The 18,213-nt window shown below is 45.5% G+C and overlaps 1 protein-coding gene across 5 annotated transcripts in view; it reads left to right on the top strand.

The window, feature by feature from the left end:
- The window catches only part of LOC141103720 (survival motor neuron protein 1-like), a 48,739-nt gene extending 42,892 nt beyond the window's left edge, over positions 1-5,847 (top strand). For all 5 annotated transcript variants that reach the window (XM_073593629.1, XM_073593646.1, XM_073593637.1 and 2 more), the window contains 2 exons: positions 2,432-2,506; positions 5,555-5,847. In XM_073593629.1, coding sequence (XP_073449730.1) covers positions 2,432-2,497 — 66 coding nt within the window. In that variant the 3' untranslated portion in view covers positions 2,498-2,506; positions 5,555-5,847. The remainder of the gene's footprint in view (positions 1-2,431; positions 2,507-5,554) is intronic.
- Positions 5,848-18,213: the final 12,366 nt, after the last annotated feature.

Here is an 18,213-nt window from a genome sequence, read left to right as displayed (position 1 = left end):
AAAAAAGCAGTAAAGTTAGCCCAATGTTTTTGCATAATGTGAAAGATGAAGTTACGCCGAGTAAATAGATACCTAACATGTCACCCTTCAAAATGGCACACGCTCGTGGAATGGTGCCAAACTTCGCTACTTAAAAATCTCCATAGGTGACGCTTTAAAATTTTTTACTGGTTACATGTTTTTAGTTACAGAGGAGGTCTAGGGCCAAACTTATTGCTCTCGCTCTAACGTTCGCAGTGATACCTCACATGTGTGGTTTGAACACTGTTTTCATATGTGGGCGGGACTTACATATGTGTTCGCTTCTGCATGCGAGCACACGGACAGGGGCGCTTTAAAATTTTTTTTTTTTTTTTTTATTGTTCATTTTACTTTATTTATTTTAGTTTGACACTTTTTTCCCCCCCAAAAAAATTTTTGATCACTTTTATTTCTATTACAAGGAATGTAAACATCCTTGTAATAGGAATATGGCATGACAGGTCCTCTTTACAGTGAGATATGGGGTCAATAAGACCCCACATCTCCCCTCTAGGCTGGGAAGCCTGAAATAAAAAAAAAAAAAAAAAAAAACGATCCTGGCTTCGATCGTAGCGGTGAGTCGGTAGAAGCACCGGAGGGTGGCGGGAAGGGGGGGTGTCCCCTCTCGCCTCCCATAAGAATGATCAAGCAGTGGAACAGCCGCTATGATCATTCTTATGGTGTAGGGAATCGCCGGCTGAAAAAGCTGATATCTGAATGATGCCTGTAGCTGCAGGCATCATTCAGATATCCCCGCTCAAAGTCAAGAACGTCATATGACGGCGGGCGGGAACTGGTTAAAAATTGCGGGGTATTGCGGGGTATTGCAGAGTAGTGCAGGGTATATTGCTGGGTATATTGCAGAGTATTGCCGGGTATATTGCAGAGTATTGCCGGGTATATTGCAGGGTATTGCCGGGTATATTGCAGGGTATTGCCGGGTATATTGCAGGGTATTGCCGGGTATAGTGCAGGGTATGTTGCCGGGTATAGTGCAGGGTATGTTGCCGGGTATAGTGCAGGGTATGTTGCCGGGTATAGTGCAAGGTATGTTGCCGGGTATAGTGCAGGGTATGTTGCTGGGTATAGTGCAGGGTATGTTGCCGGGTATAGTGCAGGGCATGTTGCAGAGTATTTCAGGGCATGTTGCAGAGTATTTCAGGGCATGTTGCAGAGTAGTGCCGGGTATAGTGCAGGGTATGTTGCCGGGTATAGTGCAGGGTATGTTGCCGGGTATAGTGCAGGGCATGTTGCAGAGTATTTCAGGGCATGTTGCAGAGTATTTCAGGGCATGTTGCAGAGTATTTCAGGGCATGTTGCAGAGTAGTGCCGGGTATATTGCAGGGTATGTTGCCGGGTATAGTGCAGGGCATGTTACCGGGTATAGTGCAGGGCATGTTGCAGAGTATTTCAGGGCATGTTGCAGAGTATTTAAGGGCATGTTGCAGAGTATTTCAGGGCATGTTGCAGAGTAGTGCAGGGCATGTTGCAGAGTATTTCAGGGCATGTTGCAGAGTATTTCAGGGCATGTTGCAGAGTAGTGCAGGGTATATTGCAGGGATGGCTGAGCATGGAGGGATGGATATGACTGCAATTGTCACTGAGCACCGCTGTGGGCACTACACATGCTGCCCACAGCGGTGCTGACATCCGATCCCTCCCCCTCTCCCCTCACACTGTGCCGATCGGTACAGAGAGGGGAGGGAGGAACCGGCATCATGACATGACGCCGGTTTGTTGACATGTGATCGCTCTGTCATTTGACGGAGCGATCACATGGTAAACGGCCACGATCAGCGGCCGTTTACCATGATCCGTGATGCGCCGGGTCCGGAAGTTCTCGGATGCGCGCCCCAGGGGGCGCGCGAGAGCAGGATTCTGGGATGACGTCCATGGACGTCCACCCAGAACTAGCCGACCGCGCTGCTGCCGTCTTTCGGCAATGGCCCGGTCGGCAAGTGGTTAAACTTCTCCACAACTTTATCCCTCACCTGTCTGGTGTGTTCCTTGGCATTCGTGATGCTGTTTGTTCACTAAAGCCTTCTGAGGGCTGCACAGAACAGCTGTATTTATACTGAGATTAAATCACACACAGGTGGACTCTATTTACTAATTAGGTGACTTCTGAAGGCAATTGGATCCACTAGATTTTAGATAGGGGTATCAGCGTAAAGGGGGCTAAATACAAATGCACACCACACTTTTCAGATATTTATTTGTAAAAAAATTTGAAAACCATTTATCATTTTCCTTTCACTTCACAATTATCACATAAAATCCCATAAAAATAACTTTAGGTTTTTGGTTGTAACATGACAAAATGTGGAAAATGGGGTATGAATACTTTTGTAAGACACTGTATGCCTTCCTATAAAGAATGTGCAGAACATACTTTTCTTTTGTATTCCAGGGCCTGAAGCAAGGACGGGCTGAAGCTTTGAGACCTAATCTTAAAAAAGGGCCCAGAAGAAAATAACATGAAAAGGTAAGCCATCACACTGATAGAAGAGTAAATTATCATTATCTACAGTAAAAATTGTACTAACACATGCAGTAGAACATGTATTAATAATCTTGATGCAATGTAAACCAATGTTAGTCTGAATGCCACCATATTATCTACAGCAACATACCGTTAAACATAGACAACTCTTTTTTTGCAGGAAACAAAAATGTTACATTTCATATTGTCATCCAAGTTCAGTACTTTATAAAAAGATATTGCCTAATACCCCTAAGATTAAATAGATCATTTAAGTCTTTCCCAAAACATCTCCCTTTTTCTACCCCATTGTTTAGCTAAGGACATCCATGTCAATGACTCTAATATCTGCAGTATTAGGTTAGCCATACATGCTTAAAGCGGGGGTTCACCCACACCGCCAAAAAAAAAAAATATTAAAAGCCAGCAGCTACAAATACTGCAGCTGCTGACTTTTAATACATGCCCACTCACCTGTCCCAGGGTCCAGCGATGTCAGCAGGGGACGCCGAGAACCCTCTCGGTTCTCAGCAGCTGCCGCCGCCATCCTAGGTGAGGGAATCAGGAAGTGAAGCGTTGCGGCTTCACTTCCCGGTTCCCTACTGCGCATGCGCAAGTCGCGCTGCGCGTCCCTAGTGGTCCCCGCTCTCTCCTGGGAGCTGTGTGTTCCCAGCAGACAGCGCGGTCGGGACGGGAAGAGGCATAGACTCCCATGGGAGTCTATGCCGGAAGTGGGTGCAAATACCTGTCTTAGACAGGTATCTGCACCCCCCTCCCCCCTGAAAGGTGCCAAATGTGACACCGGAGGGGGGGAGGTTTCCGAAAAGCGGAAGTTCCATTTTTGTGTGGAACTCCGCTTTAAGTTGCTATTGTTCAGCCCCTTGGGTTGTGACAGGTTCTCTTCAAAGAGACATCAGGGGTATTTTTGACCCCTGATATGTCATCTGCACTCCAGTGCAACTAATGGATTGCAGATTGTACCCCATAAGCTTCTTCCCCCACCACTATGGCAAGTGGCAGCTGATCTTACTAGGTAGAGTAGTTATTATTATACAGGATTTACATAGCGCCAACAGTTTGTTCAGCGCTTTACAACATTAGGGCAGACAGTACAGTTACATTACAATTCAATACAGGAGGAATCAAAGGGCTCTGCTTGTTAGAGCTTACAATCTAAGAGGGAGGGTCAAGTGATACAAAAGGTAATAGCTGTGGGGGAGCTGATGAAGAGGCAGGATAGGCTTCTCTAAAGAAAAAAGTTTTCAGGGATCGCCTAAAAGTGGATAGAGTTGGAGATAGTCTGACAGATTGGGGTAGGGAAATCCAGAGGATGGGAGAGGCTCAGGAGAAGTCCTAGAGGTAAGTATGGGAGGAGGTGACAATGGAACTTGAGAGCAGAAGGTCTTGGGAGGAACTAAGAGGACAATTTGGTTGGTATTTAGAGACTAGCTTAGTGATGTAGCTGGGGGCAGAGTTGTGGATGGCTTTGTAAGTTATTGTTAGTATTTTGAATTTAATTCGTTGGGAGAGTGGCAGCCAATGGAGTGATTGGCAGAGAGGGATGGCAGACACTGAGCGGTTTGTAAGGTGGATGAGTCTGGCAGAAGCATTTATGATGGACTGAAGGATAAACTATTTAAAGGTAATCCAGTGAGGTGTGAGTTGCAGTAGTCGAGGCGAGAGAATCAGGGGCTTTGTGGTTTCCTTGGTTAGGAAGGGACATATTTTGGAGGTGTTGCGGGGGTTGAGGCGGCAAGCTTTGGAAAGTGATTGGATGTGGATTCAAAAGGAGAGTTCAGAGTTCAGGATAACACCTAGCACCCTGGCATGTGGGGATGGGTGGATGATTGTGTCATTGCTCTTTTAAGAGAAGTTAGGGGGGCACATGGAGGCACATGGAGGAGGAAATATGAGCTTGGTTATGGACAAGTTACGTTTGAGGAAGTGGTGTGACATCCAGACAGATATGTCTGTTAGTAATGTAGTGATGCGTGAGGAGACTGGTGGAGTGAGCTGAGGGGTGAAGAGATAGATTTGGGTGTCGTCAGCGTAGAAATTATATTGAAAACCATGGGAGGCTATCAGTTGACCCAAGGAGGAGGTGTAAATTGAAAATAGGAGAGGTCCATAAGCAGAACCTTGGGGGACCCCAACGGAGAAAGGAAGAGGAGCAGAGGAAGTAGAAGTAGTCTCTGGGACCAAAGGAGTAACTTTTTTTGAGCTGGAGTGGGTGATCAACCGTATCAAAGGCAGCCGAAAGGTCCACAAGTAGAAGTACAAAATAGTGTCCATTGGTTTTTGCTGTTAGTCATTTGTGAGTTTTAAAAGAGCAGTTTTTGTGGAGTGTTGAAATCCACACTGAAGGGGATCAAGACAGTTATTCTTAATGAGGTGGTCACTCAGTTGGTTGTAGACCAGACGTGCAAGGATATAGGGCATAGATTGTTAAGATTGGTAGGGTCCAAGGATGGCTTTTTAAGTATGGGGGTGACTAGTGCATGTTTTAGAAAGTTGGGGAAGATGCCAAAAGAAAGAGAGATTGAAGATGTGGGTTAGGGAGTGTATTATAGAGTCAGAGGCTGACTGTAGTATTTGAGAGGGAACAGGGTCCAGGGGACAGGTAGTTCACTGGTTTATTTTCCCATTACCTGATGGCACCTGTTATGGGGTTCCCGGGCCTGCAGTTGGGGGAGTGGAGCCCAGAAAACATGGCTGGGGTGTGCCTTGTGAATGTAAGGTGAAAATGTGAATACTGGGGGTGTACAGTCGGCTTTTCAGATTTACATACATTAGCTACAGCAGTTGGGAGTGTTTATAAACCCCCACCCCCCACCCTTCCCAGTGCTTCAGACAAATTCCATATGACGGTGGCAGCGAAAGGCTTATTTTTTGTGTTTAGATACAGTATAAATGTAAAAACCTGTATAGAATTTGCCTAGGTTGGAGACATTTTATGGGAATAAAAAGATGACTTAACCAAGCTTTTATAGAGAAAGTTAACTGTTTCTGAGATGATAATCTTACTTTATGATTATTTCTGTTTTGCTCCAGAATGAAAGGATTATCTCTCCCATGGAGAAGGCAGGACACTTCGCTACGTTCCTCTTTTTCCCCTTGGACAGCCTCCTCCACTGCCCTCACCCTATTTCATGACAATTGCTCACACATGTTGAGAGACCCACATACAGAGATATTAAATAATATAATAATGAAATGTTTCCAGTTTATTGCCATATTCTATTTATCATGTACACAGCTATTATATTTTTCCTTTCTCTTTTACTGACAAAAATTATAAATTTATCTGAGTATTAAAACAAATTTGCAACAAAGTAAAAAAAAAAGATTAACAGGGTAAAAATAAAATCAATGGTAAAAATGTTTTGTAAAGCTTCTTAATGTAATGTTAAAAGATGATGTGATATAGGTCAGTATTAGGTCGCATAAAATGTAGATCAGAAACCATATACAATCTCACAGTCTATCCCATCCAAATACTCACAAAATAGTCTTTAAAATTGTTAACTCCAATGCCCCGTCACACGAGCGGAATTTCTGTCGGAAAAATCTTGGATGGTTTTTCCGACGGAATTCCGCTCAAGCTTGCCTTGCATACACACGGTCACACAAAAGTTCTCTGACCTTTCGACCGTCAAGAGCGCAGTGACATACAACACTACGACAAGCCGAGAAAATTAAGCTCAATGCTTCCGAGCATGCGTCAAATTGTTTCCGAGCATGCGTGTTTTTTTGTTTTTGCACGTCGGAATTGCATACAGACGAACATAGAGAAACATAGAAAAATAGAGAACCAGCTCTCAATCTTTTGCTGGCGGAAATTCAGACAGAAAACGTTGGATGGAGCATACACACGGTCGGAATATCCGACCAAAAGCTCCCATCACACTTTTTTTTGACGGAAATTCCGCTCGTGTGTACGGGGCATAAGGCTGATTTTGCTAGGCATTTATAGAATGAACTAGTAAGAATCTTAACACTAGTTTATTTTGGCACAGCGATTTGGTTTTTGGAGCGGTATTTGTTAAATTAACATTAACTGGTAGAGATCCTATGTGGCCTAATATTTACATTGTGTTGACCACACCATATATATTACCTCACATTTTTTTACCAAAATTGAAATTGGGGTCTTTTTTTGAAAAGGTTAGCACATGTGCAACACTACAAAGTACTTAAAAAAATAATTATTGTTTATACAAAATTCTATATAGATAAAATGAGATAAAAATATAGGGGCCTCCAATACTTTGTTTGTTTTTATAAAATAGTCCCAAAAAGGCTTAGTAGTTACCCTATGTGGACACATATATATCATTACATGTTATGTTTTTTTTGTAGCTACCTCCAGAGTCTATGTGTTTCACGGATTTCTTATCTCCGTCTTTGGTCCAGTATTTTTCAATTATACTGTTTCTATCTCTTAAAATCAGGGCACAGGTTTGTAGACAGAGTAAGGTTCACGTGTGTGTGTGCCCCCCACCACCACCCCGCAGAGGATCCCACAATCTCCAGCCCAGATTGTCATTTAGCAGAAAGCCTGCAATGAACTTTCTTCTGGAGTTCTCCACTGTGTGGTGAGGTGTTAGGGGGTTGGTGGACCCACGACAGGCCATTTTATGTCATCAAAGCTTGAAAACTTTGTATTTCCAGAGAAGGCAGAGTTTTCCTTTTGACTATCCCCCTTTACATAGAGCATTGAAAAGTGACTGCCCTAACTTTTTTGTTTGAGTATAGATCTATGTTTGTCCCAAGCTTGTTTGAATCCACTTATGCTGTGTACACACGGTCGGACTTTTCGGCTACAAAAGTCCGACAGCCCGTCCAACAGACTTTCGACGGACTTTTGGCGGACTTGCGGCAGACTTTCTACGGACTTGCCTACATACGATCACACAAACGTCCGACGGATTCGTACGTGATGACGTACACCGGACTAAAATAAGGAAGTTGATAGCCAGTAGCCAATAGCTGCCCTAGGGTGGGTTTTTGTCCGTCGGACTAGCATACAGACGAGCGGATTTCTGGGTCCGGCGTAGTTACGACGTAAAGATTTGAAGCATCTTTCAAATCTAAAGTCCGTCAGATTTGCGGCTGAAAAAGTCAGCTTAAAGTCCGGGGAAGCCCACACACGATCGGATTGTCAGCCAGCTTTGGTCCGTCGGCGTCCGTCGGACTTTTGTAGACGAAAAGTCCGACCATGTGTACGCGGCATTACTGTTGACTGACTCACTACCTCTGCTGGAAATCTGTTCCAAACATCAACTACACTTTCAGTAACATAATACTTTCTAAGATTAGTTTTGAACTTTCCTCCTGGTAGTTTGAAGTTATGTCCCCATGTTTTTGATCTTGGCTTCATGTTGAAAATACTGCCCTCCCTGGCCTTATTCACCCACTTTGATGTATTTAAAGGTTTCAATCATGTCTCCCCTTTCCCTTCTTGCCTCCAGACTGTACAAATTAACTTCCTGAAGTCTCTCTCACTGTATTTTATCCCTCAGACTGTCACAGTCTAGCTTGCAGATTTCTGTTTGTGAAATTCTTATCTCCTTTCTGCAGTATTCTGCTAGATCTCTGACTTCATTTCACATGTGCTGCTGGCTTCTCTGTTCACTTTTGGGCATTGCCTGCTCTACTGTGGATTTATATATTTTCCGTTTTCTTACTTGATGGGTCGCCTCCTTATTTCCCTATATATACACGTGTTCAGTGCAGCGTTCCTTGCCTGAGCAACTTTACAGTTCTCTGAGCTCAAGGTCCCTATCATTAAGAATATTCTGTGTTTGACTTCCTGTGTACCAAACCCGGTTTGTCTACCATTTGTGCTTGTATGTAGCCCAACCTGACCTCTTCTTGTGTCTTGGATTCCCTTCTGTCTCGCCTGCTCTACTGTGGATTTATATCCTTTTCCCTTTTTTTACTTGATGGGTCGCCTCCTTATTTCCCTATATATACACGTGTTCAGTGCAGTGGTCCTTGCCTGAGCAACTTTACAGTTCTCTGAGCTCCTGGTTCCTATCATTAAAGTGGAGTGTGAGTTCTGTTAAAAAAAAAAAAAATTAAAAGTCAGCAGCTACAAATACTGCAGCTGCTGACTTTTAATAATCGGACACTTACCTGTCCCAGGGTCCAGCGATGCGGGGGAGTGATGCCCCACTCATATCTCCCTCCTCTCTGTGGCGACAGCATTGTAAGTGTGGGCCGCGCCGCTCGCCGTGACTGGCCAGGTAATCATCTGGGACCTGTGACATGTCCCAGATGATTGCCGAGAGGGAGGGGGGAGAGGTGATCTCCCTTCTGGTGCTGCAGTGCGGAAGTGGGAGCTGGGACCCTCTGAAAAGAGGGTACCGGCTCCCCCGAAAAAAATGACATGCCAAATGTGGCATGTCAGGGGGTCACCTCCCTTAAAGCGGAATTTCCATTTTTGGGTGGAACTCCGCTTTAAGAGTATTCTGTGTTTGACTTCCTGTGGACCGTACCCTGGCTTGTCTACCATTTGTGCTTGTCTGTCGCCCAACTGACCTCATCTTGTGTCTTGGATTCCCTTCTGTCTCTTGCCGTTTGTGCTCGAGTGGTCTCCGAATTCTCAGCTGGGCATGCCTGGGGGCTGCGACCTGATTCCAGTTTGCTGCAAGTCCATCTCCACCATCAGAGGCCCTCGTGAAGAAGCAGGCTGGGGCTTAGATTCCGCACACTGGGGAACCCAAAGTTGGCAATCTACAAGGGCTCACTACCATTGAAACCTGACCGTTTGCTCAGGTCATGAGCTCCTTGGAGACACTGTGAATACTATATATACCAAAGTATATATACACTCGCACCAAATTAGCATAGATATTAAAAAGATATGGTGCAGCTGCTGTTGCAAACAAATGAGTTAATAAAGTGTTAAGTGATCCACTAGGGTGACTATATGTGAAGAAAACTGCGCTGTGAACAAGTGCATATCAGTGAAATAATACAGGATATTTTATGGATAAATGTGAAAAAATCAACCTAGGATTGAGTGCATTTCATATAAAACTAACAAGCACATGCAAAAAAGTCCAAGCAATAAAAAAATCCTCTGTGAACAAAAAATTGTGACATCCAATGTGAAAAAAGTTCTATCAGGTGTATAGGATCATCCTAGTATTATGGACTGTAGTGGTTGATGTATATCATAGACAGCATAAGCAAAGAATTTCCAGTGGGACACCAGTACAGGATAAGGTAGAAATTCCTACTCACCGGACGTTGTAAGCCAGGGTTGGCGTGCGTTCTACCTGGGGATCAGCCTAGCGCACCATGTGTATCAGCTTGACACATTTCGTCAAATGACATCATCAGAAGCTCTGATGATGCTCAATGCGCTTCTGATTATGTCATTTCTATGACGAAACGCGTCAACCCCTGCTCCAGCTCCTGCTGTTTCTCCTGTCTACTGTCCTTTGTAACTCCTGCTGCCTCACTTTTCTGGTGATCCAAAAGCTTGTGGGGGGTTCATCAACCAGTGCTTAGGTAATTTTGAGCTAGCATCCCACTATTTTTCTACTGATGGTTCCAAGATGGCGTACATGATATCACTCCTTTCTGGTGAGACTCTGGCTTGGGCCTCGCCACTGTGGGAGTGTCAAGCCCCTACATTTTCCAGTCTTACTGCCTTTCAGCAAGCTTACCTGTAATACCTTCGATGTGCCTGGCAGGGCCTCATCCACTGCTGGATCACTTCTTCGACTTCTTCAAGGAACCGTGACTGTTGGTCAATATGCACTTCAGTTTCCTACATTGACCTTGGAACTAGCATGTAATAATGAGGCCTTTGCTGCAACTTTTTGGCAGGGTTTAGCAGATCGTATTAAGGACAAGCTAGCTGGCAGAACCATGCCCTCCACACTGGATGACTTGATCACCCCTAGCATCTAAATCAATATTTGCTTCCAGGAGCGAGGTCTGGAAAGTGCTTGTTTACATATTCCCCCAGTGGATTTTTTAGCACTTGTTTTCCTGGAGGCTCCTGAACAACCCACATCTGCAACTATGTCTGCATCTGAAGAACCTATGCAATTAGGGCAGATGCCTCAAGCCACAAGAGCCATCAAGTCGCCTCAAACTCGGCCTATGTATTTTTTGAAGAGCTGAAAGTTACATATTAACCACATCAATACTGGGCACTTTCGCCCCCTTCCTTCCAAGACCAATTTTCAGCTTTCAGCGCTCTCGCACTTTCAATGACAATTGCGTGGTCATGCTACGCTATACCCAAATGAAATTTTCTCATTTTGTTCGCACAAATAGAGCTTTCTTTTGGTGGTATTTATTCATGACTCCATTTTTTATTTTTTGCGATATAAGCGAAAAAAGAGCGGAAATTTGGAGAGGATGAAGAAATCCAATAAAATTGAATTTTGTCATAAATTTAAGCCAAAATGTATTCTGCTACATGTTTTTGGTAAAAAAAATTCCGTTAAGTGTATAATTGGTTCATGTGATCACAGACAGATGTACGCAAATGATCATGTACAGATGTGCGCAGGTGATCACGGACAAATGTGTGCAGATAATCATTGGGACATGTGATTTTAGTGGGACATATGTGGGGGGCAGGTGTTTTTATTATTTGGGGACATGTGTTTTGGGGATATGTGTTTTGGGGACATGTGTGTTTTACATTGTGTGGTGACACTAGGTTGGTGATCAGTGAGTAAAAAGCTGTAAAAAACAGCTCATACTGATCACCAGCCGGCTGCACCGATCCCCTCTCTTCTCCTCACCGACAACTTCTGTGTGAGGAGAGGAGAGCCGATTGCCTAGCAACCGGCTCTGTGTTTACATCACATGACGGCTGTGATTGGGCACGGCCGTCATGTGATCAGGGGGGCCAATCACAGAGCCCTCCTGCCGATCGGAGATGCGCCGTGTCCGGGTGACACAAGCACATCGGGATTGCGCCGCTGCGCGGGTACGCGCGCACGCAATCCCCCTCCTTCTGAGGGACGTTCCAATCAGAAGGAGAAAGCGCCCACCCGGCCGTTTATGTACATTGGCCGGGTGGGAAGTAGTTAAAGTAGACATGTGCAGACCGGAAAAAGTTGTTTTGGTTAGAATTGTTATGTCAATAAATTTGTTTTGGAATTTGTTTAGTTTAGCTTAGTTTCATTTTGTTTTGTTTATAAATTTTCTAACGAATTCCAAATGTTCGATTCGGATCAATTGAAAAATAATGACTGATTCGAATTCTGTGTGAAGAATAGCAGGTTAAAGAGCGGGCCGGGAAGCAGGCTGCTGGCTCATCAGTTGTCTGCGGGCTTCTCCACTGACAGCTGAAATGTAAACAAAAGAATGCCAGAGTATGGATTTTAAGGTGGCGCCACGCCAAAATGAAAAGAAAATGGCTTGGGACCCCCCCCAAAATCCATACCAGACCCTTATCCGAGCATGCAGCCTGGCAGGCCAGGAAAGGGAGGGAGAAGAGAGCGGCTCCCTGAACCATATCAGGACACATGCCTTCAACATAGGGGTGCTTTGGACTGGGGGGCTCCGCCTCATCTCCAGGATGCTTATCGGAATCTGGAGGCCCCCTTTAACAAGCGGCCCCCGGATCCTGGCCCCCCCTATGTGAATGAATACAGGTACATAGTACTCATACCCATTCACCAAAAAAGTGAGTAAAGACAATTCCTTTGGTTCCTTCCTGTTTGACCTGAAAAAAAAAACCTCTGGTCCAGATGAAGGCTCCCGTCTTTTGCCTGCTCTGTCGTCTGACAGTTCTTAAATAGCTCAGGGGCGGGGCCATCCAGCGAAGTCACCAGATGGCCCTACCCCCGTGACATCATCGACCAGGGCATGCTGGGTCGATGACTTTGCAAGGGGGTGGGGTCACTCGGTTACATCATCGGGTGACTCCTCCACTTAGTTATTTAAGAAATGTCAGGCAGCAGAGCAGCCAGAGAGCGGGAGCCTTCGATGAGTCCGGAGGGTTTTTTTATTTCTTTTTTCAGATCCAGCAGCAGAGTGGTCATCATGATTGACAATGGATCTACATCGGGGGACATTTAAAAAAAAAATGTTAATAAAAGAATTGTCAAAAACTCGTGTTGTGTCTTTACTCACTTTATACACTTTTTGGTGAACGGCTAGGGGTACTATGTACTCCATACTAATTCACATGGGGGGCAAGATCTGGGGGCCCTCTTGTAAAGTGGGCTTCCAGATTACGATAAGCCCCCCAGTCGCCAACCCCCACAACTACCGGCCCCAAAGCACCCCCCATGTTGAGGGCATGTGGCCTGGTATGGTTGGGGGGCGTTAGCTCACCCCCTCTTTCCTGGCCTGCCGGGCTGCATGCTTGGTTAAGGGTCTGATATGGATTTTGGGTAGACCCCACGCCATTTTTTTTTTCATTTGATGTGGGATTCCCCTTAACCACTTTAAAAGAGGGCACTTATACACCTTCCTGCCCAGACCAATGTTCAGCTGTCAGCGCTGACGCACTTTAAATGACAATTGCGCAGTCATGCGATGCTGTACTCAAACAAAGTTTTTATCATTTTTTCCCACAAATAGAGCTTTCTTTTGGTGGTAATTTTTTTTTTTTTTATATAATCTTTATTATATATGGTTTTCAAATATAACAAATAATAGTACAAAGGAGAGAAAAAAGGGGGGGGGGGGATCCAATAAATCACAATGCAGTACCATAAAGGTATACCAATACCATACATATGAAAAGGATGTGTTTTAAAGAGTGAAAGAAACATATGGTGCAAACTTATATTAAAACCTCGACGAAAGTGAGTCACATAAGATCTTATGACTTCTTCATCCTGCGTCCACCCTTGTAATAAAGGTGGAATCTATGGCTGAGACCACCCTCGTAACTAATCAGGTTAACAGTAGCCGTGTTAAGAAAACAATATCCTGCTAGTGTCCAAGAATTAGACCCAAGCAGGAAATAGGAGGGGGTGGGGAAGGGGGGTAAAAAAAGAGGGAGAAAATTGGTGGGGAAGGTTGATGGATATGTCTAAAAATCACTGATACATCTGCCTAAAGGCTAGCACAACTGTGTGCATTAAAAGTGTAATATCATTATCATTATGTGAATCCTGGTGGTGAGTTAAGTACGCCGCGGCTCTCATCCTCTGAAGCTGTTTAAGAAGCAACTCCAGCAATATCTGACCTACAGGAAGCGGCCCTAGGGGAAACCTGAAGGGGGGACGCCGTGTCCTTAGATTTATAATGTATCCATGTTGCCCAGATTGCATAAAATTTGTCAAATTTATCTTTACATTTTGCCATCCACTCCTCCGCTGCCATGACCGAGTCAATCATGCTCATCCATTCAGTACGTCTTGGAATATGGGATGATTTCCAGTGGACAGGGATCAGACGCCGTGCAGCATTTAAGAGGTGTGGGAGTATCGACCTCCGGTACTGACTTAGTGGGGTGGATGGCACATGCAGTAGAAACTCCAATGGGGAGTCCGGTAAATCCACGTCTAGGATAACCTTTATCTGGGCTCTAACATCTAGCCAGAAGGGTCGGAGCCTCGGGCACTCCCACCAGATATGTAGGAAAGTGCCCCTAAGCCCGCAGCCCCTCCAACATGCCTCCGAAGATGTCGGATAGATTTTCGCCAATTTTGTTGGTACCTTATACCATCGGGTTAATAGTTTGAAACAATTTTCCTGCGTTTTGGTATCTATTGAGCTTTTATGAGTGAGCCGATAAAGGTTATTCAATTGGACCTCAGTAAATGTGTGTCCCAAGTCTCTCTCCCATTCCCTAATGTATGTGGATTTGTTCTGAGATTCCGCAGGCTGCAGCATCGCATAAAGCAAGGAAATGGAGTGAGAAACGGGGCCCTCAGATTTACATAGTTTTTCAAAGGGGGTTAGTGATGAGGGGGGTCGCACAGGAAGAGGTAAACTCTTAATAAAATGCTGTAGTTGCCTATATCGCCATCCATCCATAGGAAAGCTACCAAACTGGGATCGGAGCCAATCTAAGGACACCAAACCTTGTTCGTGAACAAATCGTCCACAGCGAACCTCCCCATCACTAGTCCAATTGCGGAGGTAGGAAAGGTGTTCCCCTGGAGTGAACCAGGGAAAGCCTCCTAGCGGTGCAAGCGGGGATGTTGGCTGTGACAGCTGCTCCTTTGAGTTGATGACATCCCACAATCTCAGCACATGTATCGTGATCGGGGAAACAAAGCTCGAGAGACCTCTGTTCTCACGCGGGAGCCAAGGGGCATGAGACAAGTTGCGCCCCGCCAGAAACTTCTCGAGAGGAACCCAAGCCTTGGTAGAGGTGTGGTGGTGCCAGTCGAGAACTCTCTGCAGGGCCACTGCCTCGTAATATTTGCGGACAGAAGGTACTCCCAAACCACCCATATTTTTAGGGCGTTGTAGCGTACGGAGAGCTAAGCGGGGTACATGACCCTGCCAAATAAACTTAACAAATAGGCTGTTGAAGGTCGAGAAAAGAGATCTGGGCAAAGCAATAGGTATCATCTGGAGAAAAAACAGAATTCGTGGTAGTACATTCATTTTCAGTATGCTGACCCGCCCCATCCACGAAAAGGAAGTGCGATCCCACCTAGTTAAATCAGTTTTGATAGTTGCGAGTAATGGTGCAAAATTGCATGAGTAAAGTTGTGTTATATCCGCTGGAAGGTGAATCCCCAGGTATTTTAAGGAAGAGCAACACCACGTGAAGGAGAAGGAGGCCTGTAGTTGGGAGCGCATCGCATGAGGAATACTGAGGGGGAGAATCTCGGACTTGCTATAATTAATTTTGAAATTTGATAAAGTACAGAATCTTTTTAATTCAGACATGATGTTAGGTAGGGAGATCAGTGGGTCTGTAACATAGAAAAGAACGTCGTCTGCGTACGCCGATAATTTATGCTCTGTCGTTCCCACCGTGAGCCCCTTAATATTAGGGTTTGCTCTGATTATGTTGAGTAGTGGTTCTAGAGTGAGGGCAAAAATCAGGGGGGACAAAGGGCACCCCTGCCGTGTACCGTTTCGAATAGGGAAGGGGTTAGAAAGCGTTCCGTTTACTTTAACCCGCGCTTCGGGGGAACTGTATAATGACCCTATCCATTGAAGCATATTACTTCCCAGGCCCAATCGAGAGAGCACCGCCTGCAGATAAGCCCAGTCCACCCTGTCGAAGGCCTTCTCAGCGTCCGTGGACAAGAGAAGACAGGGTGCACTGGGCCGTCGCAAGTTCGCCCAGTGTATCAATTGTATGGCTCGATTGGAATTGTCCCTAGCCTCCCTTCCTGTTATAAAACCCGTTTGATCTGTATGAATCACCGATGGGAGGATAGGTTTGAGGCGATTAGCCAATACTTTCGCGAAAATCTTGATATCAGTGTTCAGCAATGAAATCGGCCTATAGCTGCTAGGAATGGAGGGATCTTTGCCCTCCTTTGGAAGGACGGTGATGTGCGCCATCAACGCGTCCCTCGGGAGGGTGGTGCCCGAAGCTAAAGCATTGAAATACGTGCACATTCGGGCAGCCAGGAGGTGAGAAAATTTGCGGTAGTACGCATTAGTTAGCCCATCAGGACCAGGGCTTTTCCCTTGCGGAAGATCTTTAATGATTGCTTCTATTTCCTCTACCGCCACAGGCCTATCAAGCTGAGCACTGATTTGTTGCGATATTTGTGGTGTAAGAGCCTCTTCCAAGTATTGCGCAATACAGTCCGCCTTCTGAGAGGGCGTATGTCCTGCAAGTGTGGCTGGGAGTTGATAAAGCTGGGCATAATAGTCGCGAAAGGCATCTGCAATTTTAGAGGATAGTACAGTTTGGGATCCCGAGGGCGTTTGAATTTTATGGACATGTCCGGATGTGCGTTGCCGTTTCAGGGCCCTGGCCAGTAGTTTGCCACACTTATTACCAAACTCATAGAATTTATGTGAGACGTATCGGAGTCTATCACGGGTTCGTTTTTCTAGTAGGTCTGAGAGCTGTGCCCTGAGGGCTGTTAATTTCTCGTATAAAAGAGGGGTCAATTGCCGTTTGTGTTTGAGTTCAACTGTACGCAATTGTGTCAGCAAGGATTGGAGTTCCCCACAGCGAGCTTTTTTGAGCCTAGCTCCTTGGGCAATAAATTCTCCTCTTATCACAGCTTTATGTCCCTCCCAAACATACGCCACCCCAGTTTCTCCCGTCGCGTTTTCTTTGAAATACATAGAGATCGCATCTGTCACCTGAGCTAGCGCTACTGCATCATCTAATAGGTTTTCGTTCAGGCGCCAAGTCCATTGGCGAACCTCTGAAGACAAAGGTGCCAGGGAGATGGAAATGGGTGCATGATCGGAAATCGTCATAGATCCGATTGACGTGCCAGAGAGCGATTCCAAAAGGCGTTGATCTACCAATAGAAGATCTATCCGTGTGTACACTTTATGTGTTGCAGAGTAGTAGCTGAAATCCTTTACAGTAGGATGTGTCACTCTCCAGCAGTCAATCAGATGACTAGCGTGTAAGGTTTTACGGAAGCGCTTAAGAAACGCAAATGAGTGCGTAGAGTGGCCTGAAGAGGTGTCTAACTGCGGGTCGGGGCATACATTAAAGTCCCCTCCCACAATGAGACGCCCCTCGCGAAAATCGGAAAGGGAATCCAGGACCCTCTCCAAAAAATCTAGCTGCCTAGAATTGGGAGCATATAGCGCCACAATTGTAAATTTTTGGTTGTATATAGTGCCTTTCAGAAAAACAAATCTGCCTTCAGGATCTACGCGGTGGTCAATGGTGATAAAGGGGCAATTTTTATGGATCGCCACCGCGACTCCACCTGATTTAGATTTGGGTGAATTGCTGAGGAACCATTGATTGTATATGTGTGTGGGGAGGCGAGGGACTGAGTCAGCTCTGAAATGAGTTTCCTGTAATAATAAGATATGTGCACCAGATCTCTTTGTCTCAAGCCACAACTTACTGCGTTTGGATGGAGAACTCAGGCCCCGTACGTTGTATGACACGATTTTCAGATCAGCCATTGCTGGTTGTCAATGGGGTCCCCCAAAGGGCGCGAAGAGGACGAGGAGAGAGCCACGGCGTACCACCCGGCAAATCTAAAGTGCTGATAAGAAAAGCAAATGAGTATAACCCGTGTAACAGACAGACAACCCTTCTATAGACATCATCATGAAACATTAGGGAGAAAAACAATAAAAAGAAAGGAGGGGGTGAAAGCATTGGGAGAGAAATTAAGAACATCAAGAAAACAAAAAACGTAATACCCTGTGGGCATTTAGTAACCTCTAGGTGCAACGGTGCAGAGATCGCCCGCCGGCCTAATGGCACCACAAAATGCAGGCGATCACCGCGTCGTGCACTTCCTTCTACAAGGAATGTAACTCTCATGAGTTTGCCTATGGGGGGAAAGTGGAGAGTCACTAAACAAGAGCCCCAACTGAGGGGACCCACTCCTTCATGTGAGCACCTCTGAAAGTCAGATGCATGTGAGAATTATCTGCAACAGCAAAAATAGAACCAGCAGAATTTAGAACCAAAACACGGACCTAACACCAGTCCTGTAGGTAGAAAGTTAAAGCCTCCAAAGTCGTTCCTCCGCCTCAACGTACAGCCGGGGAAGATGGAGGACCTTGCTCCGTTGCAGCAGCTTGTCCATTCTGGGGCTTGTTGCGTCGTCTGCGGCGGGCTTGCTGCCAAGGTTCCTGACGGGCTG

Source organism: Aquarana catesbeiana, linkage group LG01, assembly GCF_042186555.1.
Source record: "Aquarana catesbeiana isolate 2022-GZ linkage group LG01, ASM4218655v1, whole genome shotgun sequence".
In the NCBI taxonomy this organism is placed as follows: Eukaryota; Metazoa; Chordata; class Amphibia; order Anura; family Ranidae; genus Aquarana; species Aquarana catesbeiana.
Note: the sequence above shows the minus strand (reverse complement) of the source record. Positions and strands in the feature narration are given on the sequence as shown.